General features: G+C 33.3%; 2 protein-coding genes and 1 long non-coding RNA gene across 3 annotated transcripts; 1 reads left to right on the plus strand and 2 right to left on the minus strand.

Annotated features, from left to right (window-relative positions):
- Window positions 1-112: 112 nt before the first annotated feature.
- On the minus strand, window positions 113-13,050 carry LOC145609007 (DUF21 domain-containing protein At4g14240-like). The gene is made up of 13 exons (XM_081664585.1): window positions 12,680-13,050; window positions 12,343-12,419; window positions 11,545-11,628; window positions 11,325-11,438; window positions 10,651-10,734; window positions 10,409-10,480; window positions 9,841-9,908; window positions 3,606-3,693; window positions 3,199-3,272; window positions 2,751-3,120; window positions 1,786-1,832; window positions 1,607-1,688; window positions 113-456 (listed from the first exon to the last, which is right to left on the minus strand). The coding sequence occupies exons 1-13, from the start codon at window positions 12,915-12,917 to the stop codon at window positions 382-384; spliced, it is 1,473 nt and encodes a 490-aa protein (XP_081520711.1). The 5' UTR covers window positions 12,918-13,050; the 3' UTR covers window positions 113-381.
- LOC145609008 (uncharacterized) lies at window positions 8,977-9,812 on the minus strand. Its single transcript, XR_014105970.1, has 2 exons — window positions 9,420-9,812; window positions 8,977-9,320 (listed from the first exon to the last, which is right to left on the minus strand). It is a non-coding gene; the product is annotated as an uncharacterized LOC145609008 (long non-coding RNA).
- Window positions 13,051-16,244: 3,194 nt separating the features above from the next.
- Window positions 16,245-17,230, plus strand: LOC145609706 (uncharacterized). Its single transcript, XM_081665166.1, has one exon. It carries the CDS (start codon window positions 16,245-16,247, stop codon window positions 17,082-17,084), a length of 840 nt encoding a protein of 279 aa, XP_081521292.1. The 3' UTR covers window positions 17,085-17,230.
- Window positions 17,231-20,551: the final 3,321 nt, after the last annotated feature.

The raw sequence follows: 20,551 nt of genomic DNA on the forward strand, positions 1-20,551 counted from the left end.
TTATCAAACATACTAAACATATCCCCCTGTTAACCCTGTTTGCAGGCTAAATATCTTTTGGCTTGCATTTTGCAAACTAAAAGTCCCTTTTGAAACACTGTAGTACTTATGATGGGAAAAAAATTTACTTGTATATAGTTTTGGGTGAATAATTGACATTCTGAGTTTCTGACATGAGTGTACATTGTACATATCATGTACATAACTTGATACCAAACCAAAGGTGAACAACATCATTTCTCCTCAAGATGCGTATGCATAGCATAGTTCAATATCTTATTAACAAGTATAAGAATCATAAATGAAAGATCCAAAGTACAGTATTTCGCCTCTTCTCACAAACTGACTCGATTGAGAGGGGCGCAGGGGTATTATCAGTAATCACTTTGTTGAAGCATGAATCTCATCACCGGGCTTCTTTGCACCTTTTCCAAGCCTGTTGTGGCTTCCCGGACCCTGAGCAACACCACACAAGGAAATTAAACTTCTATGCTAAATTTACAATTTTACAACTCCTAGCGTCTGCATGCATAGGTCAAATACCACTGATGCATATTGATTAGTCTTCCTATTGCAGCAAACAGTATATGTAGACAAAACATACTAGCGGCCCCATTTCATTGAGAGCTCTATTACCCAGGAGAGCAGGGTAGAGTAGCAAGAAAATTCCACCCTAATACTTGCTCCCTCGGTATTAAATTGCTGGGATTGAAGGAGTTTTGATTCCTATCCCAATCCCCAAACATAAATACATAACCACATGACCCCTAAAGCCTAAACAAACAAGGGAAAAGTCGCCATTGGGATTACTAATCCCTACTTACATCTCTTATCCCTCCACCTGAACAAACACCTTGTTAGAGGTTTTACATTTCAAGGACTCATTTGTCAAAGAACCCTTTATAAAAGTGTCGTAGTACTTCATAATCAATGTAAAAAGTGCAAAGATAAATAAATTCATGTATGATCCGTAATATCTTTGACAAGAGCTTTTCCTCTTTTAGTTTTGTGTGCTAGTACTTTCTATTTTGTTCTGATTTAATTTGTCTACATCCAATCTTATACTTCGTATTAATTACTATAGTTCCAAACCTCCAATAGTATCACATTATACTTAATGGTGAGGACTGAGGAGTGAATCTATTCAAGCAGTTGCTACGAAAACCTGTCTCAATATCCACATATCGAAAGAGAGCTTGATGTTGCACACCTCACCCTCCATTTACACCAACCAGGATAGGATACACTTTCCATCGGTTCATGAGACTGATGATGAAGGTTCTGCTGGACCCTTGGCCTATGACTTGAGGTACATGTTACCCAAATTGGGAAAATTTTAGGTAGTGCACCCCAACACTTATAACATATCTATCAGGAAGGGACAATTTTTTTTGGATGTTTACATGGTTTTGATCAACTTTGAGATAGGAATCCTAGAGGTTCTAAAATCGCATATCCTTGACAGGAAACACAACATCAAAACCTTTTCTTTAAATCAGATCAAAAACATTAAAAAATACAGTTGAAGTTACAGAGATGATTCACAAATAAACGCAAAGCTAAGCTTATAAGAAAAAATTGAGACGAAGGGAAACAATATACTTACAACATTCTTTTGGCTAGTTAACCTCCGAAGAGATGGAGCACGTGCAACCAAAGAAGCAGCTGTAACTGCAGCAACACGTATTCTGCATGAAGTGAGTAAAATTGTCAGTGCCAGTCTTTACAGCCAAATCAGTCACCTGCAACTGAGCTTGGTATTGTCAATGAAACAATGGCTGATACCTCTTATGAACATCAACATATTCATCTGTTTCATCTACAATCTCCTCCTGTATTTCCAAAGACCACATGAAGAGAGTAAATATGATAGCTTCAGTGTAGAAAGAGGGAATTTTAAGAAATGAAAAAATAAAACAATATAAGGGATAAGATCAAAGAACAATCTTCGCATAAAGCAGAAATTCAAGGGCAAAATGGAGTATGTTAAACGTTATAGTTAACACACTCTATGGCATGAACTAAAGTCTGTTTATCTAAGAAAAAGACAGAGGTCTGGGTTACTTTAGCTAAATCTCAGTATGCATTTGCCTCCACATCTCAAATGGTTACACCATATGTACACCTAGGGACGAAATTAATCAGCTGGCTATTAGCTCTAGGGGGCTTCGCTGCAGCTTCTATAATTTCTATTACTCCAAAATTGGCTTCATAATTGCTACACAATAGGTATTGAGAACCCCGGGGGGGGGGGGGGGGGGGGGGGTACAGGATCCACACCAAGATTGATTGCCACATAAGAGCAAACATGTTTGCTTCATGTAGCTTGGCCTAACAGTACATCCTTGGCACCTAGGTATGGCTGGTCTTCCTTCAAGGAGCCCCGCCCCTTCGACAAAATGCTTCCAAAAAGTATGAATTGGTGCACTTCCTGTTTCTGATATACTTTCATGTAGCCTAACTTCCTCATTACCAAGCAAGGCTTAGTGCAGTTGGTTGGGGATTCACCTTGCAACCTAGAGGCCACGAGATTGAATCCTTCCCCCCACCCCCCCACCCCCCCACCCAGCTGCAACCTGCAAGTGCTTTTAGCTTTGCCCCTCACTTTTAAGTGCTTGGCTCGCAAAGACCAGACTAAGAAACCGTAATTGTTGAGGTTTAGTTAGGGTCCTCTTTAACATTAATATAAAATATTAAAAATTAATCCAAAAGAACAATATAAAGTTATATAATATTTCGTAAATACCTACCTGCAAAATTTCTTCAAAAACATCTTCAAGAGTAATTATGCCAATAACTTCTCCCTCCCTTGAAATTTCTACTGAATTTCGAGAAGAGTTAGGTAATGCATAATCCTGTTGTGAATTATGCTCGTTCTTGTTTCTTGTTTTAGGGATTATTTCAATGTCCACAATACTCTCAGAGTTGTCACTTTGCTTGGACAATAAAGGAGTAGCTAAATCGCACTTGTCATTATTGATATTTGACCGCTTAGGTTTTTCATCAATGATACGCAAATTATGAACACTCTTTGCCCTTCCCTTCACCACAGCTGCCATATGACTTTGACCTTTCTGAAATTCATTCAATATATCATACAAAGGCATGTCTGCTGGAACCCTGGAAAACATGAAGGAATATTACTACATTAATAATTCATGGACTAGGAGTGCAATATATATAGATTCTAGAGCATACCTTGGAATATTTCGTATGGAAACTGCACTTACAGGAGTATCTGTTTCGGGTCGTACTGTTAGAAGACTTTTAGTCTGAGGATTGAAGAAGAGTTTAATCAAATTCCTTTTAAAGACCAGTTATAGAGCATAAGAAGCATTACATAAAAAATAAAAACAACTTCGGGGACTTGATACGCTTAGCATACAAAATACTTTCCATTTTAAGATGCCCCCCATCATATAATGACCTTCACATTTTCCAAATGATTGTCCCCCAAAAGGTCACATTTCCTTTTTACACTAATCCGGTAATCCTCATTTTTAAATATTCAACAACATTCTAAATGTCTGCCCACAGTATATGAGAAGTTCGTTCTGGGATAAAGGGGATTCAGAAGCTCAAAACTAGGGCTTTTTGACACCCACCAAAAGCATTCCTATGAAGTTTTTTGGATTTCCAGAATAAACAGGTACACGACTATGCCCACGAGCTTGTATTTTTCCCATTGTTTCCCTACAAAATGAAATTGTGGCCAAATCAACAAACAAGCAAAGCAGAATCTCTACAATTTTTCTTAAAGAGGGGGCAACTAGCAGACTGCAGAATATTCATCTCCCAATAAATTCAATAAAGAGGAGATACAGGGAAGATCCCACATTCCCACTTCAAACTGAGAAACAAAGGACGGAACTGCCACAAGCTCCCCCCCCCCCAAAAAAAAAAAAAAAAAAAAAGAAAGAAAGAAAGATAGATAGAATAAAGGTTCCCTGGTTACACATTCCAAATTTCCAACATTACTATTATCCACTATAATTTGTGTTCCTTTGTTGGATACGTAGCTGAAGATGCTTTAGTTGAGTAAAAGATGTGAGATACATCATAAAAGAAAAAAAAAATAAATGTTGCCTTTTCCCTAAGGTGCGGATAACAGGAGGCGAGGTGAATACAATTTATAACTTGGAATAACTTGGCTACTAAGGCATTCCAAAACTCCATTCAAAATATTCAAACATGTTTAGACAGCATCAAACCAATGCTCCATCTACTAGCAGTATGTAAACATTCGTACTTTCAATTTATGGCCAACCCAAGGATACAAGGAACGAAATTCGATACGAAACGTGGGACGGAAACGGAAACGGGAAACGCTACCTTGAGTGAATCGGGAACGTTTGGTGTTTAGTTTAATATATATTTTTAAAATAAAAAAATGAAAAAACAAAGATAAATTGTATTTAAATAAAATTAAAATATTAATAACCATTAATGCATTTCGATCTCAAAATCTGATTACATAAAAACTGAAAAAACAAAGCTAAAAATGCTTAACACATGCTTAACTCTCAAGTCTCAACTCTAACTTACATCATCAAAATATTTTTAGGTTTCAATCTCCATATCTTTGCCTCTTACATGCAAATGTCATAGGTGTGGCATTAGCTTCCTGTAAATCATCTCTCCATCTCATATCCTCAAGTGCAAGTGGTGAACTCTCTATGAATGAATCCTCTGGATTAATATCCCATTTTCTATAAGGGCCTTCTTTATAGCTGCTTGTGAAACGGGAAATTAATCTAACATTACAATGAATAAAAACCAACTTGTCAGCTCGAACGGAATTCAACCGATTTCTCTTTGTATTGTGAATGAACGCATAAGTGCTCCACACCCTCTCCGCAGACGAGCTACTAATGGGCTGTGACAGAACTTTGATTGCAATCTCAGCTAATTCAGGAGTCTCCGCTCCATAAGTGGACCACCAAGAAACAGGAGACATTGTTACCGCATCTATTTTTGCAGCAAGTGACCCAAATATACCTTCTTTGGCTTGGAACTTAGCTAGTTGTTGGCGTAACATTCTTTTTTCTTCTTCAGTTTCCCCTATTTTATCAAATGCTGTTAAAACTCCATCAACAACTTCCTTATCAAAATTCGGTGCTCGCCTAGCCTCCCCTCCCGGAGCCGGAGTTTGCAAATAGTTTGAGTCATAAAAAAAAGGGTTTAATGCAAATCCTAAACAATGCATGGGAATGTTCATTTTTTCCCAACGTGATACCAAGATTTCATTCATTTTGTTCATATCATCTCTATGTTTATTATCTTTCATTACGTCTCCAACATCTCCAATCATACAATCCATTTTTTCATACACCTCTCCCATTTTTTGTCCTTCACCATCAGCAAATTTAATCATCAAGTAAATTGGCTTAGTGATAGCCAGAATATTTTCAACCTCATCCCAAAAGTCTTCGTCCCCTACAGTGGCAGCAATTTCTTTTCCCATTTCTCTTGTTTTCTCATCCCCTGAATTGACCCAATCTTTCCAAGCCCTCATAGCTACTGTAGCAGCTAATGATTCCCTACATTGGGATATTCTTTTCAACAACAAATAATGAGATGCGAACCTTGTTTTTGCTACTTTCAATAACCCAAGTCCAGATTGTGATTTAAAGATAGCATGAGCATGAGTATGATTCAAAAAATACTTCACAATGTTTTTCCCTTTAATGTACGTGTTACTAACCCATGGAAAAGCAGTAGCAATATCCTTACAGATTAGATTAAGTGTATGCACGACACAAGGGGACCAAAAAATGTGCTTGTGTACCTTTTCTATTTCTCTTCCAGCAGCCTTGCAGTTTGCAGCATTGTCAGTTACTACTTGCAGAACATTTGACGGCCCGACTTCTTCTATTGCATCAAGTAAGTAATCTGCTATAGCCTTCCCCGTTTTCTCCACCCCTGTGAAGTCATCCGCATATAGAAACATAGAACCGCGGCTATTGGATGCAACCACGTTGATTAGTGGTTCACGCTTCACATTCGTCCATCCATCGGAAACGATTGAAGTTCCTTGTGTGGTCCAAGTGTCTTTAATTGGGGCCAATTCTTTCTCGACATCTCGCTTAACTTCGTCTAGTAAGGATGTCCTTGCTCTGTCAGCCGATGGAGGCTTGTAGTCCTTTGGAGCATGGATCAAGGCCTTTACCATAGTAGAAAATTCTGGACTTCTTAATACATTGAATGGAATCCCATTAGCACAAAGAAAACGAACAATCGATTTGTCGACATCATTACGCTCAACAATACCAAATGCATCTGCTATAGGAGTGTTACTAGTTCCTGGAAGTTTATTTTTTATACTCGATTTGGATACTGATGGGGAAATACCTGCTTGCTCAGCCTCCTCAACTTTCTTTCGTATGCTTTGAAGCAATTCTCTATTCGCCATCACCACAGTACATCGAGCAATCTCTGCTTTTTTCCCAACACTACCAAAAAAATGTTGATGTATTCTTGTGTATGAGCTGCTGTATGATTTTTTGCAATGCTTGCAAGACCATTTCTTCGTTCCTCCTGCATTTTTCCCTTTCTCTCCTCCCACTATTGGAATAATTTCATCTAATAGAGGTTTTTGCTTATTGTCAGTAGTGGGCACTCCATGATTTGGTTCAGCTTCTGTAGGTTGATTTTCATTTTCCAAATCATCGAACTCTTCTGTTGAAGGTTGATTTTGTGTTTGGTTTCTTTGTGAAGTTTCAGTGGGCTTTCTTTGCTTGGATTTGTTTTTGCCAAAAGGCATTTTTGGGTGCTTGAATTTGTTTTGATTAATGGAGATGTGTTTTGTAGTTTTGTATACTGAAACAGAGTAATAGACATTGAATATATAGATGATAGACTTGTAGAGTAGTTGAATGGGCATGTCGTTTGAGCTTCAAGCTTTCTGTAAATTGAAAATTGAAAATTGAAATAATGAATACGTCTCTTCATTACCTCCTTTATTTCCTTTTGATCCTTTTTCCCACTAATATTATAAACTGATATTATAAAATAATACTCCGTATAATACAATACTCCGTATATATAACCACGTATACTTTTTATAGATCAATCGTAGTATGATCAATTCCTTTTTATCGATCATTTATAGTACTCCGTATCGATCAATTCCTTTTTATCGATCAATTCCTTTTTAGACGATCAATTCCTTTTTATACGATTATACATACTTTTTATCGATCAATCGTAGTATGATCAATTCCTTTTTATCGATCATTCATAGTACTCCATATCGATCAATTCCTTTTTATCGATCAATTCCTTTTTATACGATTACATACTTTTTATCGATCAATCGTAGTATGATCAATTCCATTTTACCGATCATTCATAGTATATATAACAATATAACCCTAAAATGTATGTGACATACTATGTATGTTCATATATCCTTTTTGATCGACCACTCATAGTATATACGATCATATGCCTTTTATCGATCTGTCGTAGTATGATCAATTCCTTTTTACCGATCATTCATAGTATATATATCAATATAACCCTAATATGTATGTTCATATATCTTTTTTGATCGACCACTCATAGTATATACGATCATATGCCTTTTATCGATCTGTCGTAGTAATGATCAATTCTTTTTACCGATCATTCATAGTATATATATCAATATAACCCTAATATGTATGTTCATATATACTTTTTGATCGACCACTCATAGTATATACGATCATATACCTTTTATCGATTTGTCGTAGTATGATCAATTTGTTTTTACCGATCATTCATAGTATATATATCAATATAACCCTAAAATGTATGTGACATACTATGTATGTTCATATATCCTTTTTGATCGACCACTCATAGTATATACGATCATATACCTTTTATCGATCTGTCGTAGTATGATCAATTTGTTTTTACCGATCATTCATAGTATATATATCAATATAACCCTAAAATGTATGTTCATATATCCTTTTTGATCGACCACTCATAGTATATACGATCATATACCTTTTATCGATCTGTCGTAGTATGATCAATTTGTTTTTACCGATCATTCATAGTATATATATCAATATAACCCTAAAATGTATGTTCATATATCCTTTTTGATCGACCACTCATAGTATATACGATTATATACCTTTTATCGATCTGTCGTAGTATGATCAATTTCTTTTTACCAAACACTCATAGTATATATATCAATATAACCCTAATATGTATGTGACATACTATGCATGTTCATATATCCTTTTTGATCGACCACTCATACTATATACGATAATATACCTTTTATCGATGTTTCGTAATACGATGAATTCCTTTTTATCGATCATTCATTGTATAACACTATACTTTCTACGATCATATACTTTTTATCGATTAGTCATAGTACGAACTACGATCAATTCTTTTATTTTTAACGATCATTCATAGTATATGATACTATTATGTAGGTGTCATTCTATGTATAGTCATATATCTTTTTGATCAAATGTCGATATTATATATGATCATATCCTTTTTCGATCGATCAATCATAGTATAATTAGTTCATTTTTATCAACCACGCATAGTACGATCATATCCTTTTTATCGATTAGTCATAGTACAATCAATTCTTTTTTATCGATCATTCATAGTTTGATACTATTATATAGGTGTCATTCCATGTGTAGTCATTTATCTTTTTGATCAAATGTTGATAGTATATATGATCATATCCTTTTTCGATCGATCATTCATAGTATGATTAATTAGTTCATTTTAATCACGCATAGTACGATCATATATATCCTTTTTATCGATCATTCATAGTATAATTATTATTTAGTTATAGGTTAGTATTTTAAAATTTTAGTTATTTTTTAAAATTTTTATTTTGATGAGAAGTATTTTAATCATCCTTTGTTATTATTATTTTTGACGAGAATCATCCTTTGTTATAGACCCTCGTATAAATTATGCAAGTAATACACTTAGGAGGGCTGCACCAACACATTTAAAATTTAATTTCTTGTAATCAAAATACAAGTAATACTTTAATACGAAGTACTTTATTCTAGTAACTTGTAAAACCAGTGCACTGATACTAAAAAAAATTCAATATTGGTTGAAAATTTCAATCTTTGCTAGTTTCCCATGTGCAACCAGCCAACCACACCACACACCTTTTAAAAAAATATATATAAATGAAAAATAAATTAATAAAAAATAGATGATGGCCCCCACTCCAATAAAGAGTACTGCAACAGTTGTGCGTTTTGTACTGTAAACCGTCTTCAACCTTTGAACTCCCCGACCAATTCCTTTTCATACCTTCCTTGAATCTGAAAATTTGAAAAATATAACAAAAATCAAAATCAAGCACAGCAGAACACTCGATTTCATCATTCAAATAAAAGCCCTAACTTATTTTGATGAAAAACCTGTGACAAGTGCCTTAATTTTGCAACACTTGAAGAAGAAAAAGGAAACGCCATGACCACCGATCTGAGACGCGAACCGCTGCGATTTGGGACGCGATCGTTCCGCGATTCGGAACGAACGACTCAGGACGGGATTCGCCCTAACGTCCCACGTTCCTCGTATCACTGGGCCAACCAATAATAGGCACTTCTCAGGTCATGCACTCATCACCTATGCAATTGGGAATTTTTTTTTTAAAAAAAAAAAAAGCATTACAGAATCAGACATGAAGCAATAAAAACAGAACATCAGTACTCAACAGTTCAATTTCTTCCATGACCCCATGACTTAAACATGCTTAACAACACCAGTAATGAATTGAACTTGCCTACTCTTTTCAGGGGTGGGTAATATATATGAGGAAGGAGAAAACATCATTACCAATCTAATTTTGAGTTGGCATCCAAAGCGAAAGTTGACTCAATCGGTGTCATTGCCTCCTCAGCAGTCTGTTCAGCATGAAAATAAAGTGGGGACCAGATTAAGATGATATTTTATGTAACCAGGCATATATCAGGCTTGCAGAAAACTATATATCTTCATAGCATATTAAGTGTAAATAGATTAGACGACAAGAAAGATTGCTCAAAATTGCAAGCCTTGAAAAATTATCAACGTTTGCCTTGTTTGGTGTCAATATGGCATTATACTGGAGAGCAGATTAAGTAGCTCTAGCAAACACTGGATATCTCCACCGGAAACACAAGTAGAATCAGAAATCAAGAAAATGAGGCTCTTGTCGAATGCTTAATTTCTTTTACGCTCAAAACAAGATGTTAAATTCAATAGCATGGCCACAAATTTGGCATTCCATCCTGTATCCAGGCAGTTTGGATATTTTAGTATTCAGAAGAGAGCAGCTTTTTTCTAAGCTATTCGGCACTTTTATGGATCATAGCTTAAACCAGTTGACAGAGCATAAATATTAAAAGTTTATATCAGCAGCTACCTTCTCTGTCAAATCTAATGCACCATTAATAATTGTTGTCTCATCATGAGTAAGCTCACCTCCCTTTCCAGCCTACAAGAATAAAATTTCTAGTTAGATAATGCATAAGCATCCACAATGACAGTTTCAGAATTCCTAAAGAACACTAAAAATATCAGCATTAAGAACAAAACAGGTAATCCAGGAATTGAAGTTATTGCATTTTCTTATATAGAAAAGCATTTCCATAGAAAGTCAGTTACCGCTTCACCATGAATGGAGACAAGTGCTTTCAATTGAGCTCTCCTGAAGAGTGCTTCATTATGTCCTAGTAAGCAGTCCAATACCTTCAATTGCAGAATATTTTTATTAAAAAACGCAGCACAAAGAGTTCATAGTAAATTAAATTTACAGTATGATGAAATTTTCCAATTCAGGTATGGCCAGATGTGGTATAATGCTGTCTAACAAGTAGAGTAGAACCTCAATTCCTAGCCCCACACCAATGATTATTTACATATTTGACTGCAGGCTGATGTCATATCCAGAAGCTTAAGTGCACATGATAATTAGCTTTCGCTCAACTTGACAAAATAACCATCCAGCCAATTATGATCATGAATACTCTTCTTTTTGCTCATCAACATACTATAGGAACATAGAAACATATATGTGCATGTTCCTGAGGGAGCTCAAGTTCCATGCCCAAAGCTAAAAACCCAATTTGATGTCTCATCCTACAGCCTAGAGAAAGTTAGAATAGATCATCAAAAAATCAACTCTTTGATCCAAACATGGCTGGTTCAAAGTTTTAAGATGAGTTGTTTCCCTTCCCCGACTCATACAGCCCAGCCTAGAAGCAGATGTCTGATGCATTTCTCGTTGTATCAGATACATTAACCTTATTTTATGCTTTCATTTTGGACAAGAAAATTACCTTTCCAATTGGGTAAGAAATTGGATAGGTTACAATCATCAATATGCGTACAATCCATATAAAATTTGCACCAACAGCAAGGCCATATCTTGTGCATATAGCTTGGGGTATAACCTAAAATTTCAGAGAAGTCAAACTTTTCTTTAGTGTCAGAACTGAGAAGGTATTGATGAATGAAAATAGAAACAACAGAGGGATAACAGAGTCAAAAGCTATATACCTCACCAAAAGATAGGACCAATGTTACAGATAAAATGATAGCTACATACTGATTAAAAAGCTTGTCCAGGTATAAAGGAAGTGTCTGCAGGTAAAAATCAGAACAAAAGAGTCATTTAGGGGAAAGATGATAACATAATCAGTTCGGAATACTTTGAAGCCAGGTAAATCTCTTAGTTACTAGAAAGTGTATAGACAGTATAGCATAATGGTACAGCAATATGCCAATGAGATCAACATAGCAGAGTGAATGAAAAACATCCAAGCAACACATCTTCCCTCCGCCCCTAACTTGATGACACGATCCCCTAGCACGACATCCTTTTTTTTACTAGCCCACTATGCAAGTATGCAACAAGCATCCAAACATCATGGGGAGGAGGTACAAACAAAGGGGTATGAAAAAATACTAGAACAAAATTTTTTTTGAAGATCTTTCATTATATACATGCCATTCAGCCATCCTTAAAACAAATCATTTTCTTGTGGGAAGACCAAAGTAGTATATGTCAACATTTCTTCCATACAAACTATTGTATTCATTAACTACTTTGTTGCCATTCCCCTCGAAATCCTATTCACACTTTTTTATAACCTTGAGGTTAAGCAACAAATTACATTAGACAAAGACGACAACAACAACCACCACCTCAAGTGCAATAATTAAGAATATTGATGATGATCAGCAACAACAACAGCAAACCCAAGATTCAGGCAAGAAAATATACAAATCAATAACACACAAGTAGTGATCAAGATGCTCAATTATGTATACAAAGAACCAGTATCATATAGGTACCTCCATGGCAGCCGCATTGCATAGAAGCAATGTCACTAAAAGTTGGTGCTGCTTTTTAACAACAGGAAGAATACAAGCTGAACAAAAAAACACAACATTAGTACCAACTACAACGAATTCCCCATTTCAGCAAGTAAAATCACATAACACCATGAGCAAATTATTGTACACCAACCCCCATTTCACACCATCTAATTAAATCATACCCACACACCATCTATCCCCGTGACTTTAACCAACTAAGCTAGTTGACATCCACGCACAAAACCCAGATGTAAAAATTGTCCAAAATCATTAAAATTCGATTGTAATACTAAATCAATAACAATTATCTAACCTGCCTGTTGTTGTTCATTGGGGGTACCACTACGAGCAAGAATTTCCAAATCAACAAGATTTAAAGACATCAAACCAAGAGTTAAACCAGACATAAGACCAGCAAATAGAACCAATACTACACATAAACCGGCATAGACGAACCACGAAATCGTCCCGAAATCAATTTCTGAGGCCAATGAATAGTTCTTCGTTGTGTTGGCGAACCACGCCATTGCTAGAGAGTTAAGCGCATGCATCTCTGTGTGTGTTTCGTTGGGTGTGTCACTGAAATGTGCGTGGCGCAGTGAATGCGGTCAGGAATGATCGTATTTGTGTATGTGATGGTAACTAGTCAACTGCTCTTGGATCTTTAATTCTTTATGTTTATGCTCTCACGGAGTATAATTTTAATATTTTTTTGTTTCGATTTATATATTTGTAATAATCGCAATATTTTGCTTTTAAATAATTGTAACAATTCTAATTTGGTGATGACACATTATTATTTTATTGGTTTTCGTCTCGTTAAAAACTTCACTTGTTAAAAAAAATTTATACTTCTCTTTCCTACTAACGCACTTATACTATTTTTTTTAATCATTTCTCTATTTTATTATTGCGGTTATTACTTAACAGCGGGAATAATACTTAGTCAATGCTAGTATATGCAAAAGTCAAAGTGAGGTATCTTTTAAGAAAAAAGTTTTTAAACTTCTAGAATAATTCATTTTGATCGATTTATTTAGATTCGTTTTTCAAAAAAATACAGTTCAATCCAATTTGAGTTAATAATTCGTTTTACTAAATTGATTGGATTTCAACTTTTATTCATGAACGCTCTTACTCAATTAATGTTGTTAGGAATACTTTAGTGATTATATTTTTACTATGTTTTTCTTCATAATAATGTAGGATCACTCAAACGGTTGGGTTAGTTTTGAGCCATGTTAGGTTGGATTAGGCCCAATTATGTAAGTTTCATCCTTTCATGCTCAAAAACTAATATTATAGGGTCGATTTCGAATTAATTAAAAATTTGATACGTCTAGCTATGTGATTCGCTGAATTAGCAAGAACAGAAACTCGACATTGCAATTTGCAAAAGTGTGGATGTTGAGCCGTTGTGATCTTGTAGGTCCAACTTGTAGTGGGTAACTGGAAGCATATGCCAGGTGGCATCTATAATGTTTATAATTTGACTTTGAAAATGTTATGGATAACAGCCTAACAGGATAACTTTTGATGTCGACATACAAAATTATTGAACATTACTCGTACCAAACAATGAAACAAAGCAAAAAACCATCAATATACGAGTACATTATTAAGGAGTTTAAGGATTAGGGATTTAGGGAGTAACATATGCTTTCTTAGTTTTGTTGATGGTAACGTTTAACCAAAATAAATACTTCTCTCTCTCTCTCTTTTTTTTTTTTTTTTTTTTTTTTGTTCTTCTACTTTGATTTTATTGTGTTATAAACATATTTTTCAAATTTTCTCAAAAAAAAAACATATTTTTCAAATGGAACAAACAAAGAAAGAAAAATAATACGGGTAGTAAGAGGAGCATTTTGTTTAGTTGGTTGTTTGCACCATTTTTCATTTTTAGATGTTAATATTCATTAACTTTGGCGTTAAATTCTCTTTAATTTGATACTTTGTATAATATATAGTCATATTAGATTTTATTAGTTTTATTTTAACGTAAATTATTAGGATATTAAATTTTAATAATTTACACTACCACATAATTAAGTTTACACACATGTATATTAATGGTCAAAATAGAGAAATTATTTGAGTTATTGGACACACCATTAAGTTTTTACACATGTATAGCAAATAAGTTTAGATCATCTCTATTTTTAAACTCGGTACATTATAACTTAAATGAAATGTCCAATAACTTAAATTTATTTTACCGTTGCATCAAATGAGAAAGAATACGATAAGAGAAATTATCTCCAAAAAGCTCAGCTCATTGCTAGTGAAAAATTGATTCCTTAATTAACTTGCAGGCAACCAATCCTAAGCTAATTAGATATTGCATGGTATTTTATTTTATTTCATTTTATGTTTACAACATTGATGAGTGATGACAACTAATTCAACCGAAACAAGTTGATCTATGAAACCACAATAAAACTACTCGTATGTATCATGTGAAGATAAGTCGAAAAGCAGAAGAAATAAAAATAGAGTACCATGTGAATAGTGAGTGGGAAGGCACATCTTTTTATTTATTTGTTTCCTCGTACTTAATTATGTATGTCAATTACTTAATCTTCAAGATATATTGCATCGAGAAGCCAAGGGACATTAGTGTTTGAATTTTTGTTTTAAATATATATTCCGTACAATATAATTATGTAATACGAAGTACTACAATACGTTTTGTACTTTTATTTTCATTATTGAAATGTTTAAAAACGTTCAACGTTTCTTCTAGAATCAAAAACGAAAAGAGGAATGTAAGCACACGTAAATGACACGGCATAGGTACTTAAAAAAAAAAAAAAAAAAAAAAAAAAAAAAAAAAAAAACATCTAACATGTAAGTGTATAAAGTTTAAGATATATTAAAACCTTGAGTTACCAAGAAAAAAAACCACCCTTAAATGTCAATTAATTTTAAATAGAAGCTGATTTAATTGACATGTTATATTGAGAAAAAATATAAATGTATTCATGTTTGAATCATCTCAAAATATAGTTCTAAATAAATGTCAATTTTCATATCAAATTATAGTTCTAAATAATTTGTAGATACAAAGAGTTAATTAGATATGTACAGAGTAACTTTTAGCCACAACTTATAAAAATATCATTATTCATGCAACACTCAAATTCTACACACATTTTGTCACCAAAAAAAAAAAAAAAAAAAAAAAAAAAAAAAAAGTAAAATAAATAAATATCTACACACAATACAAAAAACTCTCAACAATATGCAGTTATCTACCTTGCTAAATTTTCGATTAATTAAGATCGTCTTTCTTCCCAAAGGATATATTCCATGCATTTAGCATGAGTATAATTTAATATTTAAACCTAAAAATATATGATAATAACCTTTGTTTTTAATTTTTTGTCGTCGCAAAATTAGTCTTTTATTATAATATCGATATATCTTATAGAATAGCATATTAGCATGATTACATGAGTAATATGATAATATCTCTAATAATTACGGAGTATAATAGTAACCTTTAACGTGATTGTATAATCATATTGTTAGCTCCAGAGAATTGAAAAGATTGACTGACCTTATTAATGAATTTACTCCGTACTTCAAATCACTACTATGCTATATGCTATACTGCCTATACCTGCTTAGAGTATCGTGCACCCACGAAGAAGCCACGACCCACGAAAATAACACGGACAAAAGGGTACTTTGGGGAAAAAATTGAGAAAAATGGTAACCAAAGAAATGTTATAAATACCTTAGTCCTTAAGATACTAGGATATATAGTAGTATTTCATTGTACTTGTCCAAAGTGCAAAAACAAACAAGAAAGAAAATCTTCCTTAATAAAGTTAGTCTTAGGTTATCCATTTTTAACAAGTGTAGTGCTCATTCAAATGGCCTCAAGGTACGAGGTTGAAGTAACAGTATTATCCGCTAAGGATATCAAGAATGTCAATTGGCGTTACGGCCCTACAAAGCCGTACGCCATAATGTGGTTCGATCCGGATCGTAAAATCACGACCCGGACCGACGACGAGGGTGATACAAACCCTAAATGGGACCAAACACTTAAGGTCCCTCTAACTAGTCCTATAGACGATGCTACTCTAACCATCGAGGTTGTCCACTTTGCAGATGTCGATGAGGACACCAAGCCTCACATCGGCACTGCAAAGCTGGATCTACGCGATGTCGTGGATGATGTAGGCATTGGTAGTAGTGTCACGCGCAAGCTCAAGCTCAAGCGTTCCTCTGGCCGGCCTCAGGGAAAGCTTGAGCTTGAGATCATTGTGCGTGAGTATTACCAAAGCTACAACCCTTACCCTCCTCCTCACCAGGGGGCGTCAATGACAACGTCTAGGGACGTTGACTATGGCGCCCCGCAGTACGGGCAGTCCCCTGCTTACGGACAACCTGCAGCTGCAGGCTATCCTTCTGCAGGGTACGGGCAGCCGCTTGCAGGTTACGAGCAGCAAGGGTACGGGCAACCTGTGGGATATGGCGGTTACGATCAAGGACAGTACGGGCAGCAGCCGGTAGAGGAGAAGAAGAAGAGCAGTTTTGGAGGAATGGGTACAGGAATTGCTATAGGAGCAGCTGCAGGAGTTTTGGGTGGACTTGCTTTATCTGAAGGTTATGATCGTTTTACTGATCATATTGCGGAGGAGGCAGCAGAGAAGGTGGAAGAAAATCAGGAGGACGACGACGATGACAATGACGAAGATGATGAGTAGTTTATGATGGATTATTGTGTTGAGTAATAATGTTGAAGTTTGGTGTGTTAGTTGTTACGTTTTTGCTTTAATCTGTTGATCATTTGTTTTTGCATCTGATTTGCTTTCTCTTTCATTATCATTTTCGATTTTTTTTGTTTATTTGATTTTTCTGTTGGACGTCATTGTACTTTGTTTTATCTTGCATGCTTATGATATCATGTTACTAATCAAGTGATAACAAAATCAATTGATGGCTTGGGATTATTATGTTGCCATGCAAGTTGGAGTATATTAGAATTTGCTGACTTTGAATTGAGCTTGATTTCATGCTTGTGCCATTTTTCAAATAAGTGATGTATGGGTGATAACTACATTCGACAAAAATTTGAAGCATACGACGATATGACAAAATTACGCTTAACATATTTATTTAATTTTATACTCAACTATTACTATGCACATGGTCACTTGTACTTTTATTTCACGCGTTGCTGACTCACTGTAATCAATATGTTAAATAAGAATAAAACCTCTTCAAAAAGAATAATTTAATTAAAAGAATAAAAGGTCATAATCAATCACCCCCTTTCCCTTTGTCCTCAAATACTCGGATGTTTCTACGGTGTCATTTTTCAAAAAATACACCATAACATGATGATGTGTCATGTTATGATTAGTCCATTTTTGATTTATTTTTAAAAGGCTAGATATACTATACATGTATGTATTATTGTAAATACATGTATTTTTTGTAAAGAATATGTAATTATAGCTTTTTAAAATTTTTTTTTTTCATCTTATTAAAATCATTTTCCAAAATTAAATTATAATTAAAATCTAGAAATTAAAAAATTCATCATTTTTCATCATCAATCTTCATTCATGATAGTAATTAACCACTCCCATAATCTTGTATAATCTATTCACAACGAAGATCAAAATTCTGACTAAAATTCCGTTCAAATTCGTTTACAAATTTTGTTTTAGGGTTCGAATGATAATTTTGATTAATGTAAAAATCACATTGTTTGATAGTTTTGAGGATGAAAAAAGCATTAGGAATGTCTATTATGGTGATGATGTAAAATTCATATCTTTCATTTTTTTAAACAATGAATGGAAAACGAGGGTTTGCTCTTCGATTAGAGTTTGAGTTTTTTTTCACATTGTTTGATCTAGAATCTTGTTTTCCGATTTTTGTAATCTGTTTGTGGTTAGGTAATTACCTATATTTAGTTAGGTCATTACCTTAAAATTTTTGTTTTACTTTTGTAGTTGGAATCTACTTGTACGTTAATCGTATTACAAAAAAATAATTTATGGAATTTTTATCATATAATTTTAGCAAAAAATGTTTTTGTGATCATTATCTTATTATATTTTGGAAAAAATATTTTTTTTAATTATTATCATATCATTTTAGCAAGATATATTTATGGGATAATTATCTTATTATATTTTGGAAAAAATATTTTTGAAATCTTGGGCATATAAATTAGTGGCTATAATATTGAGATATTCCTAATTAGCTTTCATTCATACCTTGTTTTTTTTGTCATTAGCTATACATTAGATAATGATAACTTTCTTAAATAACATGTTGTATGACCGTATATACATCTACATCCATAATTTTAGGACCCATCCTTTTTATCATCGTTAAGAAACACATTTTTTGCCATTTTTATATATATCATATATTTATATTTTGTTTACAAAGTTATACAAATATAGCTTTGTTATATGATTTGCCCGTTTATTTAGCAATTTATAGAGAAATATTCTCTCTCAAATCGTTAATGACATTTAAGAGAATTTTTTTTTAAAAAAAATATCAAAAAACCTTCACATATAAGAGTTTACCAAAAAAATTTAAAAAATAGCTTCTTTTTTTTTTTTTGTTATTAGCTTTATATGGTTGTTTATCAAATCCTATGTAATGACCAAAGATAGTTTAAGTCATTACCTAACCCACAAACAACTTCGAGAAAACTTAATTAGGCCCTGTTCTTTTGAGCTTCTGGGCAGAGCAGAGCAGATTTCAGCAAAGCAAAGCAGAGCAGAGCAGATTTCAGCAAAGCAGAGCAGAGCAGAGCAGATTGAAGCAGAGCAAAGCAGAGCCGAGCAGATTTCATTATTATTATTATTATTATTATTATTATTATTATTATTATTATTATTATTATTACTAATATTGTTATTATTACTATTATTATTATTATTATTATTATTATTACTATTATTATTATTATTACTACTACTAATACTATAATAATAATTGTAATGCTTTATTATTGTTATTAAATATTAAATATTATTATTATTATGATTATTATTATTATTATTATTATTATTATTATTATTATTACTACTACTACTACTACTACTACTACTACAACTACTACTACTACTACTATTATTACTATTATTATAATCATTAAATTTTATTATTAAAAATTAATTATTATTAATAATATTAATATTATTAAATATTAATTATATTATTATTAATATATTATTATTAAATATTAATTATATTATTATTAATATTATTATTATTAATATTATTATTAAATATTAATTATATTATTATTAATATTATTATTATTAAATATTAATTATATACTTCCTCCGTTTTCTTTTACTTGTAACACACCTTTTAAGCACGCAGTTTTAGGAGATGATTAGTGAGGGTAAACGAGCGATTTATCAATATAATTTTTACACGAAAATTAGAATAGAGTTAAGTATCATTTGTAAAAATTATAATGAAAAATTTGTCCATTTACATTACATAAACCAGAGCTCAAAACACGTGCCACAAGGCTGTGTTGCAAGTAAAAGAAAACGGAGGAAGTATTATTATTAATAAATATTAATTATTATTAATAAATATTATTTATTTATTTATTATTATTAAATATTAATTATTATTATCATTAAGTATTAATTATTTATTATTATTTTTATTAAATATACATTATTATTATAATAATTCAATATTAAGTATTAATTTTAAGCAGAGCAGAGCAGGGCAGGGCAGAGCAGAGCAGAGCAGATTGAAGCAGAGCAGAGCAAATTTCAGCAGAGCAAAGCAGAGCAGAGAAAAGCAGAGCAGATTTCAGCAGAGCAAAGCAGAGCAGAGCAGCTCTAAAGAACGGGGCCTTACATTTATAAGATCAAACGGGGGTTGCAGTAGGTAAAAAAATTCGACCCACTTCATCTTCTACAAACTTGATACTCCTTGTTCTTTGACAAAATTGCACAATTTGATTCTACATAAAGCATATTTTTGAACCATTTAAACCGAAATTTATCCTTTGCAAATACAACTAACATTGAATTTGGGAATAGGTGCTAATCTATGACATGATTCATGAACAATGATGAACGATATGATCGAACAATGATGAGCGATGACGATCGAGCAATGATGAACCATGATGATGAACGCAGACCAACAAAAATCGAACAATGATGAACAA

This window comes from Chenopodium album, chromosome 23 (assembly GCF_948465745.1).
Source record: "Chenopodium album chromosome 23, dcCheAlbu1.1, whole genome shotgun sequence".
NCBI classification, from domain to species: Eukaryota; Viridiplantae; Streptophyta; class Magnoliopsida; order Caryophyllales; family Amaranthaceae; genus Chenopodium; species Chenopodium album.

Bases quoted from the DNA above. Each gene is read 5' to 3' on its own strand.
- LOC145609007 (XM_081664585.1), bottom strand. From the start codon at position 12,917: ATGCATGCGCTTAACTCTCTAGCAATGGCGTGGTTCGCCAACACAACG. The intron at 10,481-10,650 runs GTAACTGACTTT...TTATTCTTGTAG, and splicing joins TCTCCATTCATGGTGAAGCG to GCTGGAAAGGGAGGTGAGCT. The intron at 457-1,606 runs GTAAGTATATTG...GGTGTTGCTCAG, and splicing joins TAACTAGCCAAAAGAATGTT to GGTCCGGGAAGCCACAACAG.
- LOC145609706 (XM_081665166.1), top strand. From the start codon at position 16,245: ATGGCCTCAAGGTACGAGGTTGAAGTAACAGTATTATCCGCTAAGGAT.